The sequence below is a fragment of the Etheostoma spectabile genome, chromosome 11, assembly GCF_008692095.1.
Source record: "Etheostoma spectabile isolate EspeVRDwgs_2016 chromosome 11, UIUC_Espe_1.0, whole genome shotgun sequence".
NCBI classification, from domain to species: domain Eukaryota; kingdom Metazoa; phylum Chordata; class Actinopteri; order Perciformes; family Percidae; genus Etheostoma; species Etheostoma spectabile.
The window spans coordinates 9,019,483-9,043,664 of record NC_045743.1 but is presented as its reverse complement, the minus strand read 5'-3'; the positions used below and the strand labels follow the sequence as shown (position 1 = coordinate 9,043,664).

The 24,182-nt window shown below is 40.2% G+C and overlaps 1 protein-coding gene across 1 annotated transcript in view; it reads left to right on the top strand.

Annotated features, from left to right (window-relative positions):
* Window positions 1-24,182, top strand: part of myo3b (myosin IIIB) — a gene marked incomplete at its 5' end in the record, with an annotated part of 54,172 nt that overhangs the window by 20,823 nt on the left and 9,167 nt on the right. Inside the window, 11 exons of the mRNA XM_032530333.1 lie at window positions 4,998-5,077; window positions 5,888-5,908; window positions 6,990-7,016; window positions 8,058-8,263; window positions 11,231-11,342; window positions 11,502-11,664; window positions 12,176-12,256; window positions 13,659-13,755; window positions 15,127-15,181; window positions 15,341-15,424; window positions 16,082-16,205. Coding sequence (XP_032386224.1) covers window positions 4,998-5,077; window positions 5,888-5,908; window positions 6,990-7,016; window positions 8,058-8,263; window positions 11,231-11,342; window positions 11,502-11,664; window positions 12,176-12,256; window positions 13,659-13,755; window positions 15,127-15,181; window positions 15,341-15,424; window positions 16,082-16,205 — 1,050 coding nt within the window. The remainder of the gene's footprint in view (window positions 1-4,997; window positions 5,078-5,887; window positions 5,909-6,989; window positions 7,017-8,057; window positions 8,264-11,230; window positions 11,343-11,501; window positions 11,665-12,175; window positions 12,257-13,658; window positions 13,756-15,126; window positions 15,182-15,340; window positions 15,425-16,081; window positions 16,206-24,182) is intronic.

The following is a 24,182-nucleotide window of genomic DNA, read 5'->3' as shown; positions in this document are numbered from 1 at the left end:
TTATTTCCTTTTTCCTCTACTGCACTTTGTGTGTCCTGACATTCAGACCGGTGGATCAAGCTAATGTGAGGATTTGTCACAGAATAAACTGTTACTGTGTTGTGCAGTTTGAGCCTTTTTATCCTAAAAAGCTCTACCAAACCTCACAGTAATTATATAGATTCTTTTGCATGTTCATGTAAAGGCAGTATGACTGCAATCTGCTCCTTGGAGTTGGAGGTCCAATTTTCTTATTTCAGTTTGTAAAACTGCAGATCATCTCATTAGATAAAAGCTATGAAACGCTCTGCTTTGGCTTATCATTCTGGCAAAGATGGAGCACTGTTTAAAGTGAGATACAGTATAGCATGAGAAAATTATAAATCTATTCTTCAGGGTAAAATTTGTGGGGGGATTTAATTTGCATTTTACTTCACATTATAGATTTACTGTTATCTGTGAAATTACCATTATCTGGAGGGATCTGATAAAAATCTGGTTTCACACCAGGGTGGTTTTACACTCTGGATCGCCTCCTCACAGTGTAACCACTAGGGGACACCCTCGTAGACCTGCAGCCTGACACTGTGATGGAAGTAAAATGATGGCTCTGGGATGTCAAACTACACACTTACATTCAGTTAATGTTAATGTTTCTGCTGGCACACACAACAAACAGTGCAGGGATGCAGGAACAATTCCTCTAAACCACATCATTTTCCTCTCTGTTATGTTTAAATGTTAAAAAAACAAAGGTTTAGTGACACACAGTCCACATTTATGTAATACTCAGTAGACCATTCATTTATTCCACACGGTAGATTGAGAATGTCATTGTCTAAGTAGTGATGCAGTTCAAATTTGGAGAACAGCAGGAAACTAGGACGGCCCCAGAAAGTAAAAAGCTCCCAGGCGGTGAATAGAGAGTCCACTTGAGCCTTACAGAATGTGGGTCCTTGAGGCTTGGACATGGAGGGGTTTCGTCAGAGGAAATAGGATGTATTTGCATGGACAAATGCATCAGAGCCAGGGCCTTTCCCAGATCAGGGGGATCACAGTGTTTGAATTGGCTGGGCTCAGCAGGGCCTAGCAGGGATGGGCAGTCTGCGCGGTGTGTGTGTGCGTGTGTGTGTGTGTGTTTGGGGGTGCTGGGGGGGGGTTTGGTTGGGGGCGCAGGGCTGCCGGGTTGTGCTGCACAGCACATCTGTTCATACACACACACAGCACCTTGAAATTGTCAGTCCTTTGTCAGAGCACAGTGACAATGTAGGATGTGCAGAGCTGTGTACCCTGTGAAAAGTTCACAGACAGTCGAGTATAATGACATATTTTACTTTTTTTTTTGCTATTGTTACTTCGCAGATTAATATTTTACTTTAAAAAATGTGATTAGCGCTGTGATATAATACACCATCCAGAGCAAATAAACTAAATCAGCTTCACTATGATCTGCTATACCATTCATTTACACTGTAATGCGTAATAATAATTAACATGACATCTAATACGTGATGTTACACTGAGCTAACTAAAGATTTCAGATGCAGAACTTTTACTTGTAACAGCTTATTTTTGTTGTTTTGGTATTGCTACTTTTACTAAGTAAAGGATAGGAGTACTTCCTATACTTACTATAACCCTTGTAATACTGACCCTTAAAACATTTCTTATTCCTATTTTACAATTTTATTACTAGGTGAGTTAACAAAACAAGCTCCATAATATTCTACAGTGGGATATTAGGGTTTATAAGTTTAAGACCATCATGTACGTTGAACAATTTAAATTGCTTTTACATCTTCACATACAGCCACAGTTGCAGTTCTGCCATCCTCCGCATCTCACTCCCTCTCCCTTCATGTCAGGAGATCCTCCTGTGTAGAAATGACAGGCATCTCCCAGCGATATGACATATTTGGCTCTTTGTTCTCTCCCAGTAGAAGCCTTTTTCATCCCAGTGGGCAGACACCCCAGTCTTTCACTAGACTTCCACACATTCTTGCTACCAAAAGAGACACTCACCAAGTGATACTTTTGTTCAATTTCTCCCCTAATCGTGGTATCGGAGAATGTTTTGAGTCAGCAGTGGGATTTTTGACGGCCCCACACATCAATAGCTAGGAGCCAGCGCTCCTAAGTCACATGGTACAACATCCTTTGATAAATGCAACACTGTGTTGTGTCACTAAAAGCCAATTACACCATGCTTTTTATGATTGATCTGCTCTGACAGTAGTGGATGGCATTTAAATCAACAGCCCCCAGAGCCATCTCTAGGCATACATGCTGGTGGATATGGAGGGTGGGGAGGGTGGCGGAGGGTTATGGGTGCTTTAATCTCATTTGCTTGGTTGCTGAGTTGAGTTTCTAGATCACATGTTTTCAAAAAGAGAGCGGGAGAATGGCGGAGATATCCAGCAAGCCTCTGCTCACTCAGCTCGAGAAGGCTGCTCTCTCTTACAACTTTGATTGTCCCCCGTGTCGACAGCTTGATCCACAGCTTCTGAAGTACAAGGCGCACACTGGCACTTATAAAAGCATGTAGGGAGGTGTCATATTGAACGCAGGATTGCTTTTTAATCCCAAGCACATTGACTGTTCTTGTCAATAGAACCCCAATACAACTGCCAGCTTGAGCTTTTTTTTCCTACAGGATTCTTGCTGGGCTTAATTTTCAAAGTGAATGCACAGATGCCAAGGAAGGATTTTTCTCTCTGTGCCCCCCCCCGTCCCCCCATCTACCCCCATACACACTGCTCTGCCTCACTCTGTGTTTGTCCTGGAAGTCTATGCCAAGAGCAACATGCGTGAAGCAGAAAAGATCAGTGGGACGCTCCTCCACCGCCTGTTTCTCAAGACTGAATGACCTGATGGGAAATATTCCCCTCACCTTCTCCTCTTTTAATTAATAAGCTTTATATGAAAAAGTTCTCTTCTCTCTTACTTTATTTTCATTATATACCTACTTAAGAGCATTGGCAAAAGTAAAAACTGCCTCAGTAACTAAAACATATGTGGCCTTCTTCAGAAACTGAATCCACTGTCAAAGAACAAGTCTTTTTTTTCTGCTTGTCTCTGTGTTTGAATAATTATAATCCACATCATTAGACAAGTTTCCCACTGTATCTAAATTAGAAGGTCTTCTTTCAGACCGGACATCATAGGTGTTCCCTTGGTTTCAAGTCTCAGGAGACGGAAATCTTTGAGGATACTGACTATTAACCCATGCTCTAATTATCTAGTCAGGAGCGGGTATGAAACCCGCCAGAAGAATGAATTAATACGACCCGCCATGGAATACATGAAGAAAGCAGTGAGTGTCCATTTGCAAGGCTTAGGTACAACTGTCATAGTTTCTCTCATCACGGCGCAGCCCCTTCATCTCCCCTTGATGGTGTCATGGAAGTGAGAGGCGTGAAAGCACAGTGACACTCCATGAGCCCGTTCCACTCGCAGCCGCTAATTCATCATGACAAATGTGCTCAGATGATCTGGCCCAGCAGCACTAATGGGGAGAGGAGAGAGCGCACTTCATTTGCACAAGACCCACTCCAATTAATCCATCCAGCTTTACTCTGGGCTAATTGGAGCGGGGCCCTCCCTGCCTGTGTGCTGGTAATATACCCGACACAGTTTAACGGCTACTGTTCTCAAAGATCATACTTTTTTTTGCATATGTGTGTTTTTTTATGTTGATTGTGCCGAAGGGGAGTTTGAGGATGTAAAATCTGTCTCTGTGATCCTGAAACACAAGGGCCTCTCACAAACATGTGTTCATAATGAGCAATTAACAGCTCACATTTCCATGTTATCATATTTTACACTTTCCTTTCTTCTATTTTTAGGTAGATATATATGAGTGGAGAAATAAATAATTACATATTAGCAGATATGTCATATGCTAAAAGCAGTATCATCACTAGCTTAAAATTACTCTCACATCATATGTTTTGGCTTGTTTCGACTACAGGTGTGTGTGGGTGTGTGTGTGTGTGTAATGTAAATTGCTTTGGCTCACTTTAAAACCTTTGGCACAAGTAGGACGTTCTTTTTATGAAGTTAGTAGTGGTCTTGCTGTTAATGGATTTTGATATCTCCAGTGTTTGATTGATGCTTTTAAACACACTTGGTAGTGCAGAGTCCTCCAAGAAAGACAGTTGTGATCCAGTGTTTAAGTTTTTGGCTCGTTGTCAGACCATGTCTTTAAGAACTGACGTGAGTCTTGAAATGATATAGCAGAAGCCGACTACATATTTGCATTTTAGAAGTTCATCTGTGTGCGGTAGAAAATCTAGAACAATTGTTGGCCTGTCACTTCAGCTTTATCTTAAAAAACTTACAAAGGTTTTCCTCCTTGCCATACACGGCTGCTTGGGTAATGCTGCCTCCTGTGTCTGCAGACATATTTTTCTAAAGGTGTGTGTGGCACATCTGTGCAGCTATTGTTTATTCATGGAGTAAACCCTTTGAAATGTGTTAAGATACTTCCCACTCATTATAAAAATCCTGCCACCCATGGATTAGGACTTTGATGTCACCAATCCTGCTTCAAAGGCTTCTTTCACTGCTATTAATCACAGTTTAGCCTCTGAAGATACAGCCAGAGAAAACATTTGGACATCTTGTGCAGAAACTTTGAAATGTTCAGACTGTCTTGCATATGCTATGTTCATATCCTTTCTGCTGTGTGTGGGGCTGTTGGACTGCTGTGCATGCAGCTGCGCTCCTGAGTCCATGGGATTCAGCTCAGATTTAGGCTCCCTCTGAACTGTCTCTCATACTGGGCTGCCGTATGAACACTACTTTTAACAAAGTAGTGTACCTTTGATTTCCTTATATATTGTATGTTAAAAAGGAAGATCACCCCAAAGTGTTTATTGTGTTTATATGTTTGATAGTTCACGCTCAATAGTCATTTCTTTCCTTTATTACACACAGCAGTTAAAACTGTGTTTCAGCTTTCAATAAGAACTGACAAGATTACTTGATGACTGTTTTCATGTTTTGGTATTGAACAGGAAATCTGGCGATGTCCCGAGCCCGAATCACAGCTGCCTCCAGATCTCTGCCACCGCAGCGTGGTTCAGGGCACACCAAGGTGAGGCTCCTGTTGCACAAATCATCACATCTGAGAACATAATGTTTTTTTATTTGTTGCTCAGAGGCATTGCACCATAAGAAACCCAGTAAAACGTCTGCTGTGAAGCATAGCCATATTAATTGACTACCCTGTTATTTTTGCTGTCTTGCTTGTGGTAATGCAGCATGGCCATCTGGCTTTTGGTATCTACGACATAAAAGTAGTTTTCAGACTTACGACTACTATTTTGTTAATGTGCACTAAAGTATTTGGAAAAATGTGTAGGTCCTCTGAAATCAGCTCAAATAACTACATCAACATACTTAAATAAGAGACCAAAATAGTTTTTTTGAATCGTATATTCCACAATAATTCTTGATGTAGCAACACTCAAAGGACATACTGAGAAGTACACTGACTGTGTTTGCATCCAATGTTGTTTATCAATTATATTCTTAATTTTTATGGTGTGACACGCACACACGCATGCACGCACGCATGTTCGCACGCACACACACACACACACACACACACACACACACACACACACACACACCACACACACACACACACACACGTGTGTTAGTACAAGAAAGCTAGCCAAAAGTTTCTCGATAGCAGAACTTTGTCTCTCTTTGACTCACACTTCAACAGCTTCATTTCACTGTCTATTTTACGTTATTTAAGGGGATTCATTTGGTCAAAGAAGAATAATTACTCATTATGAATTACAATGGAAAACCCCCTAAAGGTGAATTTCAACTTCTTGTCTTTCCACTTCTCGCTTCCTTTATTTGCATGTTATTTGCCTACGTGCCTTACTCAAAGTCTCCCAAATACCTATTGAAGGTAAGACTTCTGTTTAAATACTAAAATTAGTCTAAATCTAATTCACAGAAATCCACTGATCATCATTGTAATCCAAACTGAAACTTCAGTAATTTTAAATTGTGTGCAGCTTCACTCCTCTGACATCAATCACAGTCTGGCTTTCAAGTATTGTTTTACGCAGCCTCAATTCTGCAGCAATAATGTAAACAAATTATCTGTTTTGTATGTTTTTAAATTAAAGACATGCTTAATGTGGAGGACAAATACAGGCCAACTTAACTGTGGAGAAACTTTGTTGAACTTCCCGTAAGCACCTACTCAGTTATTCTTGAATGAGAAAGGGCTTCCTAATAACTACTCAGTGTGATTGATGTAAAATGTATGCCGTCATGTTCTCAATCAGAGTTGGGCAAAAGTTTACAGAAACTGACACTTACAAGAACCAGTACGACAAGATAAAAGAAGTGTGACAGTTGTTTGAATAGTGGATAACCATTTCTATGTGATCCGCTTTCAAAATAAAGTGTAAAAGCATCCGATTCCTCTCATCATGTAAGTCAGAGAACGTTTGACTTACCTTTCTTTCTCTGCACTGGGATGGAATAAAGAATTAAAATATGCACTTTGCTACGTAGACTTACTATAAAATATCCATTGCATCATTAATTTTGATGAAACCATGAACTGCAAAGGCCATTAGAAAGCTTATATTGTGTCCTCGTTAATCCGTCGTTGTCGGGATGACTGTCTGCTTGGTGACGGCTGGTCTCATTACTCAGAATGCTCTGCAATTTTCCCATGCCCCACAGCAGTGCAGAATTATTCTCTAGATTGTTAGCTTTAAGTGTTAATGGGGCTATGTTATACAGACAGCACAGTTAGCTATGTATTCCCAACTGGCCCATTTAGAGGAAGAAGACCTGCTGTAATAATACCTTTATCTCTACGGCCCAAAAAAGGATTTCAGGTTTGCAAACAAAGGGAATTCTTTTATACTCTGCTTTATGCCCTTGGCCTGATCTGGCCTGTGTGTAAATGAAAACTATGTTTGGTTCAGGTGCACCAGGAGATATGCGTCACCCTAGAAACCACAACATAGCGACAACCTACCCTCCTTTTTCCCCGTGTGGGTGTTTTTCTTTTTTGCTTCTAACTGTCTGAAAACAACCGTTTAAACGTGTAAGAACCCTCTGTTCAATTTTAAAATCAAAATTTTGTTGACAAATAACTTTCCCCCAAATTTTTTTAGAAAAAAAATTTTGACTTTTGAAAAAAAAGCAAAAAGGCCATAAAACAAAATGAGTTGTGTCAATGTTAGCTACTAGCCAAACCCCTTCCAGTGGGGGTGATGTTCTTTTTATTTGAGTGTTTTCTTTTAAATAAATTGCTATTTTTTTTAAATTTTACCACTCGGGGAGATGTACAAAAATGCTTTTTCCACATTCTGTTCCTCTAAGATGAGTGAAATACCCCCCCTAAAAGACTTTTATATGTGTATTTTAACAAATTGAACCTTCCCCTTTTATATGCTAATTCCGGAACCCCTGATAAAAAAAAATGCACATTAGAGAAGACCCGGGCATTACAAAGAACGTAAACCCCAATGACAAACCAAATGAAAACAAAAACTTTTTACTACTTCAAATCATTATTTATTTGCTTTTAATGAAATTCAACATTTCTGTAGATGTTTTACAAAAAAAAGACATACAGGGAATGGAGGGCTGAACAAAAAAAATCTGTTTGCACCAAATGGCAGACAGACACAGTTGCAACTAGCTGGTGAACATTGTGGAGCATTTAGCTGCTAAAGGGCCAGAAGTTTCCTGGGAGTTTTTTGGGACCAAAACGAGTTAAAGGGAGGGGACTGGGCTTAATTTTTGTTAGGTGGCCAGAATTTATTCTACAAATGATTGGTAATGTGGATCTAAATAAAATTAAAAAAAACTCTGTTAATTCAGTTATTTAGGTTATTATATGGAATGAAAAAACCTGATTCCTTTTTTCTATATATTTAAATTCCTAATTTTGGGTCGTAAAAAGTTCGGCAAATCTTATATGGACTTACACCACCTGACTGGGATGATGTGAATTAATATGATAACTTCTCTTTTTTCTTCCTTGAATCTGCCCACTGTTTATCTTTTTTGCCATTGTATATCTGCAGTACTCCCTGATGGACTTGCTGTCTAAGATGGTGGTGGGTCAGCCACACTTTGTGCGCTGCATCAAACCCAACGATGACAGGCAGGGACTGCGCTTCTGCAAGGAGAGGGTGATGTTGCAGCTGCGCTACACCGGAATCCTGGAAACAGTGAACATCCGTCGGCAAGGCTACTCCCACCGCATCCTGTTTGAAGAGTTTGTCAGCAGGTAAGAGCGTTGTCAAGAGAGGCAGCACCTACACTCTGCTACATGCACACATGTGGAGCACCGACTCAACCCCAGAGTGCAGAACAAGTGAGCTGTGCTCTGCATCACACACAAACACAGGTTCTTTAATTAGACAGGGGTACAAGTTGAGCAGGGCAAGAGGCTGACTAATTGGCAGTCATTAGTGATAGTGCAAGACAAAATCCTGCAACTCTTTTAACTGGGTGGATATTTCAGTCTTAAAATATGGATAAAATTCAAACAGGGAGGAACTGTGATTATATGGTGTGATGCATTAATTGATTTCCTTTTACTATTCATAAAGAGTTTGTTCTTTAATTCAGTGACCTGGAAAAGCTCAAATGTAGTCTCATGTGTGTCCCATTGGTATTACATTAGAACACAATTAAAACAAGATTTCATCATTAGCGGGACTTTACATAAGGGTGTTGTTTTTGTTTTTTAAAAATGTAGGACAGGATATGTTAACGTTAATAAGTGTTACGTCTACCTGTTCAGGATGCAAGATCCAATACTTCATTGCCATTTCAACAAAGTTGAAAAGAATTTGGTTTGGTGAGCTCAAAAACAACAAAAAACCCCACTCACATACAGTGACCACCTCAGGACATAGAAATAAATGAAGTAATAATAATAAATAATTAAAACAAGCATTCCCATCTGGCTGCTGTCAGTACCACACCAGCTATGATCCATACCACTGTATACAGTTCAATACATACATAACCATACATACATAACCATTCTTACAGATGGGAATAATAGCAGCACATTAATAATTAATAGTTAAGGGCTCAAACAGCCTCTGGGTAAATGCAAGCTGTCCTGATTCAGATACCTTTCAGTGTTTTAAAAAAGGGAGCGAGTTAAAAAGATGGTTAGCAAGGTGAGAGGAGTCACGATGAATATTGTGACCCTTCTTTCATATTACAGCAAGGGATGACGGCTCTTTGCATATGACTTTTTTATGCTGTGTGTACCATTTTGTCCAGACGTTTCCTGTATTGTGCTGAGGTGTTTCCATACCATACATCAAATGTCCAATCCCAAATTTAAAAAGTGTATGTCTACACATCCAAAGTCCGGTTAAGGAAAAAAAAACACACACATAAGACAAGTCTGTGGGAAAATGCAGAGAAACTTATGTTTGATCAATTTTCCTTTGAAATATATTCTCGCCCCCTCTAATATGGAGACTTTAAGATGATATAAAATTTAATTAACTTGGGCTTGTGGCCTGTAGGGAAAAAACTTTGAGAGGGATGGTTAGTCTCACTGCTTTAGGAAGGATTTAAAAATCTAATTTTGGTGTCCTAAAATTTTGAATGTCCTAGTTTTGGTCCCAATATTTAATATTTTAGTGTTTGATTGTTGAAAACCATCAAAAACCTGAACAATAATTTTACAGTTTTCCCTATAACACCTGAAGTGTTTATGAATGAGAAGGTGTATTTCCACTTCATACTACATTTTAACCTTGCCATTGAATCCATATGATCCTACCTGAGCCAGGCAGAAGTCATACAGACGGAGCTGAACGGCTAAACTGCACTTTTAGTGAAAACTGATTTAAATTTGTGCTCTTATATCAAAGGCTTGTCTGATGTTGCCAAGTAGTGCTTTGTATTTACCATCAAAGAAATAACAGGTATCAACAGGAATTAGAATGAAAGGCTGTAGACTGAGCTGGGGAGGGGAGTTCAAAGAAGTTTTTCGTCATGTTGTTCTTCTTTTTGACCAATGCCAGAACACAAGAGATGAACCAGTCGTTTTAGTGCCTTTATGTCCCTGAGCAAACAGTTAGAGACACTTTGTCCTATGCTGGTATTTTGTAAACTACAACAAGAAGATCAGTGGACGGATCCAGACAATGTGAGCGATAAACATGCAGTGGAGCTGATGAACACCGATAGGCCCGGGCTGATGGGCATCTTCTGTGGCCACTGAAATAAGAGACGGTGATCCATTCAAAAGAGCTCAAACAAAGGGTCTCTGTTGAAGACTCATGTCTCAGTCAGGGTCATTTTTCTGCTTTGATTAAGCAGGCGATTTTCCAGCTGTGATGATGCTTCTAGTAGTTGTGGGGGGGAAAATGCGAAGATTTCTAGTCTCTCCTTGACCAATGTTGGATTAAATAACTTTCAAACGTGGTCAGTTACTAAAGTTGAGCTCCATGTTTATAGTCAGTTATGTAATCGGCTGTGTAACCCAAATACTTGTAGTTTACTTTTGGATTATTTACCCTCACTGTTACGGTAATCCTAAATCTTACAGTTTACACTAAATCAAACAAAAGTAGTAGAGTAAAATCAAAAGGAATACTCTTATCGCTTTTCTGTCTGTACACTGCAAATTATACTACAGCCAGCAACTTGTCTTTTTTTAAATATACTTTCATATTACTTTTTAAACAAAGAATATAACATGTTTTAGTGATCTGTACATGTGCTGGTAGGCAGATATTGTTTACATTTGAGAATTGTCAAGCTAGCGGTTTCCCCCAGTTTGCAGTCTTTATGCTAAGCTAAGATAACAAGCTGCTGGCTGTGGCCTACTATTTAGTGGGCCGTTATGAGAGTGTTATCAATCTTCACATCTAACTCGAATCGCAAATAAGTGTATTTTTCAAAATGACAAATTTTAAATTCTAAAATATTATTTTACTGGCAACAAGCAGTAATCCATTACTAATCAATAATTAATAATCCACTGTGTGTTTGCGACAAGAAAATCGGAACTCTTGAAATTTTGTAATAGTTTAGTAATCCCTAAATGGTGATTAGATAACCTTTTTCCAAACATAATCTTTAAAGATTATATTTTTTTTTTAATTCAATTCTATGATCTGATCTCAAAAATCTTGCTACAACTTGATTCTGCTCTTGAAGTGCCGTAACTACATTAGATCAAATATTTCATTGTTTTCCCCGCTTCCTTTTCTCATAGATATTACTACCTTGCGTTTCGGGCTCACCAGATGCCTGAGACCAGCAAAGAGAACGTTGTCGCCATACTGGAGCGGGCCAAACTGGAAGCCTGGGTGCTGGGGAAGACAAAGGTAATGTGATTATTACACCAATAAATGAACCAATAAAGACATTTATGTTCGTATTATACATTTAACCTAAAATCACCAATAACCATGTATATAAACAGCAGTACAGAGACCTAGACTGAGATACTGGGATGTTCTAACCTGGGCGAAACATCCGATCAGGTTTTTCTTAGGTACTACCATGTGGAGCAGCTGAACCTGCTGCTGAGGGAGGTGATGGCTCGGGTGGTGGTGATGCAAGCTTACACTAAAGGCTGGCTGGGCGCCCGACGTTACCGGAAAGTGAAGCAGAAGAGAAACCGTATGGCTGTCATCATCCAGTCAGGTACACTTGTATTAATTAAACCGTAAACAGAGGTACATAATTATTAAAACTTTCTTTGAAAAAAAAAAAATGCAAATGAACTTGAAAATTCTGATGTATTCTTTTTATCACATAATGATGAAAGAGGTGCAAATTTGATGTGAATCTGACTGCTGGTTTCTTAATGACCTCTAGTCTATTATGTGCCTGTGAGTCTTCATAAAAGAGATGAGTTTGATAACCACAGCTTGACCTACATGGGTTAAGAGCAATGCTTCAGAGCAGACAATAAGACCTCAGATAGTTCAAAGGGATCTATCCATCTGCCACCTGGTTTAGCAGTGTTTTGAAGTGGGATCTTGTGTAATATGTGAAGTCTATTTTGTTTCACAGAGGCTGGTCAGCAGTCTCTAGCACACACGCACACACGCACGCACGCACACACACACACACACACACACGCACACACACACACACACACACACACACACACACACACAAACCGCACACTGTCTCTTTCTTTTTTTTCTAGCCTGGAGGGGCTATGTTGCTCGGCAGAACCTCATGCAGATAAAAAAAGAGCGGGAAGAGGCCGCTATCTGCATTCAGTCAGGTAAAGACATTTTTACATTTTTCTTCTGAACTTTTTCATATATCCAAGTGCAAACCTCTGGAATTTCTCATGTGTCCGGTGGAAATACATGCCACTTTTTCATCAATTTTCAAAAAGAAAATGGATAAAGGCCTGCAAACCTTACGTCTTTGTGAAACACCTTTTTGATCTCAATGAGTGGCCTACGAAACAGTGATAATTAATTAATAATGCATAAAGAAAAGCTTTTGAAACTTTGGGCAGCATTTGGTCCCCATGTTTCAGAAGAACAGTGCATACTGAGATCCTTTTTTTCCTTTCATCTCTTTCCCAGTAAAGGCAAGAGAGGGCTTATCCCTTCTGTTTCCTCACGACTTCCTCTCTCAAATTCCTGGCCTATTACACAGCTCTCACATACCAGAAACAAGATGCCTTTTTATACTGTCAACCTTTTCATCTGAAATGTAAATTAATTCTTACTCAGTGTGCCTTGACGAAGATCAAAGTGGGCACATTAACCTTCCCATCCCCTCCCCCTCCTCCTCCTTGGAGACTCTGACTGGAGGACAAGGGAGGGTGCCAAAAGGGGCAGGAGAGAGGAGGGCAGGGGGAGGAGATTTGGCATTGTTTCCCCTGGCTCTCCTAAGGGCTGCCCTCATCTGGCACATGGAGCATCTCAGCCGCCTGCACACCTTGTGTAAATGTCCTCCATTAAAAAACCCTTGTAAATAACGCTGCAGAATGGGTAAACATGGTTTTGGTGTGAGAAAAGCCCCTCTGTTGCCGCTGTCTTTCTCTTTAGAGAAGTATGTTTGTGTGTGGCCGCTGGGGTTCGGCGGGGGGGGGGGGGGGGGTTGGGGGTGTCCTGAACCTGACACAAGTGGGGCCTCAGCCCCACGGCGGAGCACTCCAGCACATTCACATTGTGTGTTCTCTGCAGCTTATAGCCTTTGAGGTGGGCTGCATTTGCATTCTGAAAATAAACAGATGCCTTTCAAATGTATGAGCCTGGTGGCTTCTCAGATCTCAACGGGGCCTGGGGGACATGCTCACCATCGATCAGATTAGACCATGCAAAATAGAACCATGGCTCAACAATGTACTTGAGCTTTATTTTCCTCTGCATATAATTTTACAAGAAAAACACAAAGCCTGTTGACGGAGTAAGTCATCAGGCTCCTTTTACTATCCATCTAAACCCAGTGTGTCTTCAGAATCACACAATGTTTTCCCACTGCTACACTATACTCCTTAAATGGATGATAAACACATTTCACAGGTTGTTTTATATAAATTGCTGTGAATTGTGTGAATTGCAACAATTATATTTGATAACTGCCTCAGTGGACTGTGTGTATGTTGTTTAGATAAAAGGGAGAGGGTTTTCTGACCATCTGAGAACTGACATTCATGTCCTGCATAGCTTACAGGGGCCATCGGGTGCGTCGGGACCGTGTACCCCATGGGCACATATGTCACCCTGAGGCTGGAGGAAAGACCACCAAGGAGGAGCATACGGGGTGAGCCTTTACATCTTTTGTCCTTCAGGATCGATTCTCATTGAAAGAATGTTTTCCTGCGGTTTTGATTTGATTTGATTTTGCAGTCTTTACCTTTTCTTCTTACAGCAACGACAATGGGCTTCACATATGACCTAAAATGAGACTATTAGAGACGGCTTATTGAGCAAGAGGTCTAACCTACCTGTCACTCATATTCAGCCCTGCTGGACGGGCTCCTCTTGCACTGTAATGTACTGTTGTTTCAAGCAGAAGAAAAAGCTCCTCCCTAAGCACCGCCTTTTGTTCACTTTTATAAACGTAATAAATATCTTTCAACCAAGATAGCACCATTGTCTGACCACAAATGGAGCTGGGTGCTGCACTGGTCTCCAGATGTAAGAGCTGAAGACTTTCGTGTTTATTCAGCATATGGGCAGGGCAGTCATTAAGAAAGTATGTGCTAAGGATGAGAGCAGCCACTGACTGAACAGCAGCAGTGGTGTTGATGTCGTCTTTTAGCTACGTGTTTAGCTTTTCTCCGAACCACAACTCATACATTTAAATATTACAAATACCCTAACATTAGGTTTGAGATGTTAGACTAAACATGTATCTATGAGGAAAAGCATGACATTTTTCTTTATGCACAGGAGCCTCAAAAAAAGAACGCAAATAAATTATGATGATGTGTGTGTGTAGAGTTGTGTTGCCTATCAGCACTCATAGTAAGCCAAGTCATGCTTATATAAAATATCGTTCAAATATTGGGTGACTTTTGGTCAAGTTGTGCATCTTTCTCCAGACTCAAACTCCAAAATATTAGATTTACACATCTGAAAATGTTATGCTTGTTGTATACTCAATCTGAGCGGAGCCTCATCTGGGATTTTTCTCTCAATGTTTACAATCATATTCCTTGGTGAGAAAAACTTCAAACCTCCACTTAACAATTCTGTTTAATCAGTATTGGAATCTCTCCATATAGATTTATTTTGACATGATCTGGCCCATTTTCCTCCTGTAAGATCTATGTTCTCACCTACATGCTGTTCTTTTCCCTTTTGATATCCCTCCTCTCTGCCACGCATGAATTCTGTGTTTGCATCCAAATAACAGAGCCTCCGGTTGCATCACCAAGTCCAAACTGGATGAGATTTTGTTTTTCTGGACTCAAAGCATGACTGGCATGCATCATTGTGTTTGCAGATGTCTCATTTGGTGTTTTTTCTTTTTCTTTTTTTAAGTAATTCAGTGATCATACACAGAAACATGTCTCTGTCTTGCTCTCTGCAAATTGCATAATCATAAACCAGAGCTGTTTTTCCATTACACATGGAGACATATGCAATTCGTGTTAATTTCAGTTAAAAATGCTTCTTACTTTCACAGGTCTAACAGCCTAGAAAGCAAGGAGGCACATACGGATCACATTCATAGAGGAAATGTAAGTAACAGAATATCAATGAGCATTTTCTTATGCCTGACTTTAGCTGTGTATGTAAAATGCTGCTATTCTACAAAGCAGCTTTAACCCAGATTATTCTTTGGGAATTTTCTGAGTCCTTGAGACAAAAGACTTCTCTTGCTCCAACCTTCATCTCAGCGGAGAAGACAGGGTGGTACGGGAACGAGAGAATCAAAAGGCTGGAAATTCACGGCTGAGAATAAATGCTCGCTCTTCCCTGAGGTGATTTGTCTTTGCGCTCCTCTTTCTACAGATGTTAGACCCCTTTTTTAGTAAAGACCTGAGGTTCTTTGGTAGCACTTTGATATCCAGCTCGGATTCAATATGTGAAATAGAAGAGCCACTCCGTGACTTGGAGCACATCACAGTCTTTGAAGTCTGATCCAATTTTTGCTGCTCACCATTTGATGTTGAAAGGATGAAATGAGGAAAATGTACAGTTTTTGCCAGTAACTCTGCTGAGCATATGTAAGATTAAAAAAGCAAAATCCTTTGGAGGATGTACTTAGAAATGTTAAGCAGATTAATACTTTCCTATAGCTCTTTTATTCAAAGATAAAATTAAATATGAGAGGAAGTCTGAATGAGCTGTTTTTTACCCTCACAATTAAGTCAGTGTGGTGCTGTTTGCTAGGAGGTAGGGCTAGTAAAGGGGGATATGCAATTGCATTAGCATTTGATTAACATTGCAAAGCACATTAATGGGTTTGAGTTATATGAGTGCCAAATTGTAAATTGTAAATAAATGAATGTAGTGTCTACATGACTAAATTGAAAGAGGAAAAAACACATTACAGAGCTTGCTTTAACTTGTGTCTATTTATCCGCTGCTTTCATTGACATTGCTCTTCTGGGTGTGTTTACGCCTCCTCTTTCAAGGTTGGCCTCGACAGCCTCGACAGACAAGTGAAAGACTTCAAGAGAGACAAAGGCAGAGCAGAAGACAGTGTAACGAAGCCTTGCAGGGAGACAGCTAGACTGCGAGACATGCAGTGTAAACAAGGTAAGCCCGAGCAGAGCTGGCGGGTGCAGGTAATTACACAAAGAGACAGCAAAAATCCCGCCTTAATAGTTAAAGTGCCATTTTTAATACAGGGCCCCTTTCAACCTTTCATCCCAGCCAATCCTCTGTTGCTATTCTTTGTTGACAACAAAAAAAGAGCAGTGTTATGGGTGATCATTTCTGCGGTATTTTAATAACCCAGGTCAGCTCATCATAAATGTCTCATGGCATGTGTGAGGGGGGCGGCTTTCAAAGTGGCATGACTACTTCAAAGCTTCCATTCTTCCGCATGGCGAGCCCTTCACTAACGCTTTCATCAATGACTCTAATAGACCTGCACAGTAACGGTGACAAGAAAATACACAAACCCTGATTTGTTGAACATATATTTAGTTTGCTTTTTGCCCCAGGTGTTGAATTACATTCATTCCTGTTGCCTGGGAGGCAGAGTGGGTGGCTGTGCGGGGGGTCTCCGATTACGGCCGTCACCTCGCCCACCACTGGGGTAGCCTGGGTAATGGGAGCCCGGCCCTTCATTAATGTTATTAGAGGGGTATGAGTTAAGAGACGGAGGTGAAATAGCATTTAGCAGCGCGGCTGAGAGATTATGGGGATTAGACATGATAATGTAACACAGACAGGGCTCTCCAGCGGGCCTGGGATTAGTGTCAGCACGCCACAGCAGGTCTGGGTTAGATAGCGGCTAATTCGGTAATGCTGCATACAGGTGACCCCCGCTCCCAGGCATCACTGCTGCTGAAGCAGTGTTTGATGAATTTGTAATGTCAGAGTGATTATGGAGGGCAATGTTGCAGCCAATGCCAGTATGAGGGCATTTTGCTCAAAGTATGTTTTGTCCTGTGTCACTGGAGCTTCCAGTCATTTTCTAAAAGACTTTTTAGATAATGGCTGAATTACCTTCTTGTTTTCATTTGTAGTTTGACACCCAGCTACCTAAGAAGAGGATGTAGGATGTTTCACTTGATGTTTAAAAGTCCCATTCCTTTGCACTTAGGATCCCCTCACCATGAAATTTAGCCCAATTCTCTACTTTTTACTGTATCACCTAATGCAGTAATCCCCGACCTTTAGTCTACTTGAAACCCCTATTTACGGGCTGTGGCCTTGTTGTGGAAATTACTGTTAAGTTTGTTTAATTTGAAGACTTTTTCAAAGCACGATGAGATGAGAGCAAAGCGACAAATATAATATCATATAATGTATTTCTTTTGTATCGCCTTGATTAACTAGTGCACATTGTTATAAAATAATGTCAATGTGGAATTGAAGATAATTTAAACCTATTTCCAAATGAAAATTTCTAGAAATTAGGCTCTTTATAGATACAAGAAAGAACAAATTAAGTTTCTGCTTTAAACTAAAGAAAAATTGATTTTAGAAAATTCTTGCCAAAAACAATTGTTTCACAATTGGTAAAGTGGAAATCTTCTCAATGCACTAGCAATTAGTTTCACTTGTTTTAAGAATTTAAGGGTGGTTATTACAATGGTCAGTTACCTTGGGGACCCATTGGAGGGTCCTGACCTTAGGTTGGGAACCACTAATTTAATGCAACCTAAAACTTTTTTGTTTAGTCTCTCTAGTTTAATCTCTAGTTTAGCATTTGGCACTTGAATAACCTTTCATATCTTAGGGTTAAATTCTATTTAAATGTCCTGCCATTTGCTTATTCTGTGTGGCGAGCAGGCAGATTTTCAGGTATTCACCGCCGCCCTTTCTCCTGCCTCGTTTATGTTCTGAGGCCTGCTTGTGGCTCCAACTTCTTTCAGGAAACCCCATTTGAATATGTTAAGGGAGGCCACGGTGGCTCAGGCACCCAGGGCACACTTTGATCGCTGCAGATCTGAGGGCATTTTTTTTCATCCCGAGGTTGAGCGAGTTGTGGAAGCCTTGCCCTGCCAGATGTTTGGAGACCAGGCTCCTTCCTGTGTCTCATCCTGCTGTCGCCTCTGGTGATTGCATCGGTTCTCTCGGGCTGGAGCTCGACCTGGAGTGTTTCAGGACACCAGTGGAGAAAAACAGAAAATTAGCCATGGAAATCAAATTACCACACCCCTACAGACACATGCACGCTTGCACACACTCTGTTCCCATTAATACCAAAACACCGGGGCGTGACCTGGAACCTCTCAATGTGTTTGACGGATGTTGGGTTTTTTTCTAAGTGATTTAACAAAGCCTAGTGTTGGGCTCTGTCCAGTTTACTTTCATGTGTGAAACAAAGCAGATTAGAGAGTGAGAAAAATAGGATATACTGCATATGTGACATCAGGCTATTCTCACTCTTTAGCAAAAATACCCACAATGTTGCATTTTATGGTGGGAAGAGAGCATTTAAGCACTTTGTACTCCAGGCGCTCTCAGATGTCTGCAGCACCAATCTTTGATTTCCAGTGTTTTGTCAGTGAAAAAGTTAAACATACACAGTGAGGTCATGTAAGCTGCACTCTCGTCACCTGTCTCCCAAACCTGAATATTAATACATCATGTTTGGAAATGAGTCACAGAGGCGTGTGTAAAAAGAAAGCCTTTGCTAGCAAGCAGCAGATATGATCAGAGTGCTGCTTATGCTCCTCGGCGTGGTAAACAGGATGGTGCTGGGGATCAGTCAGAGCTGACTTTATGGTTTATGAAAGCTGAGCTACTTATGTTAACAGGCTTTTTGAAGATTATAGTTGTGGTAAACATACATGTCAAGAGAGAGACACTGATAAAGTGGAGCAACAAAACAGAGACCAATTACCTCTGCGCCTTGAAGATAGCTAACCTGGTCGTTTGAATGGATGAGAAAAGAGAAAAATGAAAGGGGCTAAAGTAATTGAAGTTCATGTTGACTTACTGGTTATAGTTATGTCCCCTCAGTGCATACAATGGTACAGTCAATAAGAATTGATTTTATTTGTAGCCCTGAGTTCTCTCTGGGCTTTATTGCTGCAGCTTGGAGAGCTCATTGGAAATGTGAATGCTGTTTTACCCACACTGAGGTCAAACCCACACTCACCAGTACATCTCACTTTCCTCTCTTATCGCTCCCTCCCTCAGCTCTTAAACATCTTCCCACATGTCCTCCCACAAGGTTTGCAGCCACCAGGTGCTACTTCACAACATACCACCACCACCACCTTCAAAGCAGCAGCAGCATCACCACATCAACATGCATCTGCCAGACAAATGATCCACCCTCTTCATGTTCTCTAGACAAATACGCTCCCACCCTCTCGCTGTCTCTCAGCCTTTTGATTGATCTGTCTGTCTCCACATATTGCAGCGTCTCAACCGGATGGCTTCAGTTTTAGGCAAATTACAGGCTCCGCATAGCGGCAGCAGAGATTTGGAAGGGATAGGAAAGACTCAACTTAACTGAAGGAGTTGCCTCTGTCTGACGCTACCTACGTAATCCTCTTAATGTCAGTGGGAGTAGTTAACAGGATGTACTTCCAAACTACTCATCATCACAATTCCAACAGAATAATCTCCTCAGACATAAAAATCTAGGTGGAAAATGATATTCCAAGTTCTCTGTCATTTTGCACATGTGGATTGACTCATTTGATGCAGTTAAACTAAGTTTTTCCAAACACAAAACCTTATGATTTTGTTATTGTTGTTGAAAAAATACAGTATTATATACAATAGTTACATTTTTTATCTAATAAAATTACAAAGGATCACACCAATCAGGAGAAAAAAAGCTTAATGCCACTCATTTGCATATTTCATCTATTTTTAGCCTGGTTTCCTTGTAATTCATGTCTACCTCCTCACTACTTAAATGAATTATGTCTGTGACAAATTTTTGACTTCCACAAAGTTCCAAGATTTTTCCTTCACACAAACATTTCTTTAGAAGTCAAAGTTCCAAAACGGCTGTCAGTGGAAATGATTGATTTCAGTGTGAAAAATTGGTTGTAAGTAACAACATCCTCTGCTTGCATTAGTGAAAACAGATGCAGGAACTACTTTTTTCAGCATTATCTGCTCAACTTGACCAGTCTGTCTTATAATTTAAAGCACATGAGTTGCCATTTTAGTATGATGTCCAAAATGACGAGAGCGGTAATAAATCTCAGGAGCCCTAAAAAGTTCTGGAAATCCTCTTTAACCCTCTTCTGTTTGGAGTCTTTTTTTGCCACTGAGAAATTGTGTGTGTGTGTGTGTGGTGTGTGTGTGTGTGTGTGTGTGTGTGTGTGTGTGTGTGTGTGTGTGTGTGTGTGTGTGCTTGTGTGTGCTTGTGTGTGCTTGTGTGTGCTTGTGTGTGTGTCTGTGTGTCTGTGTGTGTGTGTGTGTGTGTGTGGAGAGGGGTCTGGGTTGCACATGCCTCATTTAGACATCAAAGGCCCCTGCTGATGATTTTTCCTTATAATCCATGCCTTTTGGTGCCTCTGCTCCCTACATCTGAATAAACAAAGCCCAAGTGGTTCTATGTGGTCTGGGTGAAGTCAGGTGATTGCAGCACGTGATTTGGGAAGTAAATCGATACAGATTCTGATTTTGAAGGGATTGCAATGTGGTATTTAGAGATGGAAAATGAGTCATCTGATGCTCTTTGAAAATGAAAGAAATACCTATCTCAAAAAGAATTATAGCCCTTTTTATCTCAAGAAGAAAAAATGTACACTATGTAAGTTTCTCACTGAGAAGAGCAAACTCTGATTGGCTTTCTTTTGATATGGAGAAATCAATATTGTATGAGCCGCGCTGCTTCTGTATACCCAGTTGACCATTATTCCTCCCCACCCCAAACAGCAGACATTACCCACCATCATTTAGCAAACCCCTGGTGTGAGCCACTGACTGACCCCTTCCCAGCTCGGCTGCACATGTCCAAGCCATGCTCACCTGCCAGAGGCCAGTTTGGCAGCCTCCTTGCCTGTAATATATCTGTGGGAACAGCATTCCTCTGGGGCTGGCCTGGATCAAATGGCAGTGATTTCCCAAACAGAGGCACAGAGATGGGAATTCTGACCCATCCTCTGATCTGCTACACGCACTAATCGCTGCAGGTCAAAATGGATAAATGGTGATGCTCAACCCCCATGTGTTGTGTTTTGGGCTCCAGATCTGCAGCGGTATATCCAGCAGCTGAGCCATTTAAGGAAAACATCTAATTGCGATTTTCTCAATATTGCAATAGTGATTTAAAATGCAATTATTTTTAGCCCTGTATTTGTTGATCATACTAACCACAACCAGAAATGCATCTTTGCAAAACTAAAAAGTACTGCAGTTGAAAGGTTTTGAGCTAAATCTTAACGTCAGCATGCTCACAATGACCACGTTATTGCTAAACATCATGTATCTTAGTTTGGCATGTGGGAATATTATCAGTTTTGCAAGTAGTAGGTCATAAACCAAAGTATTAACCTAATTCAATTTTTGACCTGATGATGATGAAGATGAAAAGTCTGGCAATCACCATAGATTTCCAAAATTTCACGGTGGCGCTGGAGGAAAAGTCAGCAGGATTCATCCTCCACGGATAATGGCTATCTGACAACCGTCTAAGAGCTGTAGAGATATATCAGTCTAGACCAAAGTGGTTGCCCGACCGACAGGCCGTGCCATCCAGCAATGTCGGTAGTTGTTAAAAATGATGGAGGTGTTGCTTCCTCGACTAAACCATTTTAACTAAAGTGTCCAGACACCAACTTGCAGAAAGCATATTACTCTAGAAACAGCCATGACTTATCTTTTCTGTTTGGCCAACCCACAGAATTAATTTGACTTAGCTTTGTTATTTACCGGCGACAGTCGTCATCACATAGCCGGAGAAATCAGTCGCAAAGTTCAACTTTCACTTGCTACAGCTTTTAAGAAACAGTTACAATGTTAGGATCAAGATTGTGGCACCTGCGGATTAAAAATAGCACTCTTTCCAATTACAATTTTGATATAAGAACAGAATCATTTAGCCCTACAACAGATTTCGTCTATTAGGTACAGCAAAGGGTCTTGCTTGGACTGAATACAGTTTAGACTCTTTTGTTTTTGGGAAGTTGCTATTTTTTTAAAGAAAAACAAGAGAAATGTTTGTTGAAAACACAGGCTTTGCAGTCTGTTTTACAAAGCGATTTAATTTTGAAACTTTGTTCAAGGACATTATGATTCATTATTAGTGATTGAGTGCTTTGATGCAATTTCAGGGGAATAAAGCATTTGCTTATCAAATCCATTTCTGCATCATTAGCAGAACAATGTCCTATATACAGATATTGTTTAACTTAAATGCAAAGTGCAAACGTATTATTTGTGCTGGTTTCTTTTCTTTTTTCCCATCCCAACATGACAAGCTCTTTTAGGTCTCACAAAGCAGCAACGCTGTACAATTTATCTCAATGTAATATTTAAACCTAAATGCTTTTGAATGCAGCCAAACCAAGCTACTTGTTTAGAAGAAAACACACAGTTGTGTTTTTCCTCAGTACACGAGATCTATCCAAATATCCTCTAATACCCAGGGGTGACAAGGATTCACACAGTGGACGGTTAGCACCTCTGAGGCATGGATAGATAAGATTCACGGTAAAAGTTAGCTAATATCTCAGAATAGACTGGAACTTTCTGGGCATTTACAAAGTGTGACTTTAGTAAACCTGTGCTGGTTTGAATAACATCAAGAAAGCCGAGGAAATATGGGGGGGAAGCTTGCCCTTTGATGTATAGGATTGAGATGTGATGAGGTCTGTTCAAAGTGAGTACAAAGTAGTGTTAAGATGGAAAAAGCAAATGCAGCTTTAGTCAAGGTAGAGAAGCCGAGGTAGCAAGAGATGATGAAGAAATGTCCTGTCTCACCCAAAAACGTAGGCAACGAAGATGAAACGTTATCTGACATTAAATATAGATGCTTCCTTGTAAAGGTGTCTCGGCTTTAAAACACACTTTTGTAACCTATGAATTTGAAACCCTGGATGTGCTGTAGTAGAAGAATGTTATAAGCCTAATTGACTTATGTTTGAATAATCAGGTTATCACGTAGCTTATCTTTAGTAAGTCATCATTAACTTTTCTTTGGGGAATGAATAATTAATTCTTTAGTACACTGTTTTGAATAAGTAAGTGAAACAACGTCATTCCGCCAAAGATTTGGTCATCTACCGGAAGAGAAGTAGCGGAGAGTAGAGAAGAAGTCATTCAATGGGTGGGCAATGATAACTTACTTCTTACTCTGTGTAACAGACTAGTCACGGCTCACTTTTGTGTCTTTTGGTTCAGAAGTAGGAGGGTGAACTACATCTAGAGTCCTGTAGATTTGCAGAGTCAGCATATGATTTTTTTCAGATCCTTTGTTCAAATGTGAATGGTGGAAATGTGCTCTTAATAGGCCAGCTAATGGTCGTCACTTCACTTTAAAGGGTCAATATATCCAAGTCGCCACAAATCAAATTCTAAAAACTTTAATTGAATTGGGGTGGCAGCAAACGTCTCAGATGCAGATATTTTATAACCTCAACAATGAAACCAAACCTATCTGTTATAAGAGGTACCACAAGGCCCATGTGGAAAAAACTTTTTGATTTAGGTGAACTCACTCTTTAAACGTACAATATGTAACTTTCTGCCGTAGGGGTCTCTCAATCAAAACAATGGATGGTAATCATAGACTTTTGATTATGTTGTTAGGTTGCGTGGAATTATAGGAGTTTGTTTTGGTAAATGCCAAAACATTCATACTAAAAATAACTTTATGAGCGTGTTGAATGATGTCGTAACCTTATAATGTTACCCACCAAGCATTAGCATTAGCTGTCTCTCAACCAGCACATTGTAATACCCTAACAGTAAGCTGGATCAATTGATATTAAGATCAATCAATATCAATAAGTAAGGTCTCTGCTGTATTACTGTGTTGTAAGTAGCCTGCAATAAATGAAAAATGTCATATGGCAGAAAAAAAACAGTATTACGTTAACTGAGTGTAACTCTTTCTGTGACATTGTGTGATGTACAATTACTCTC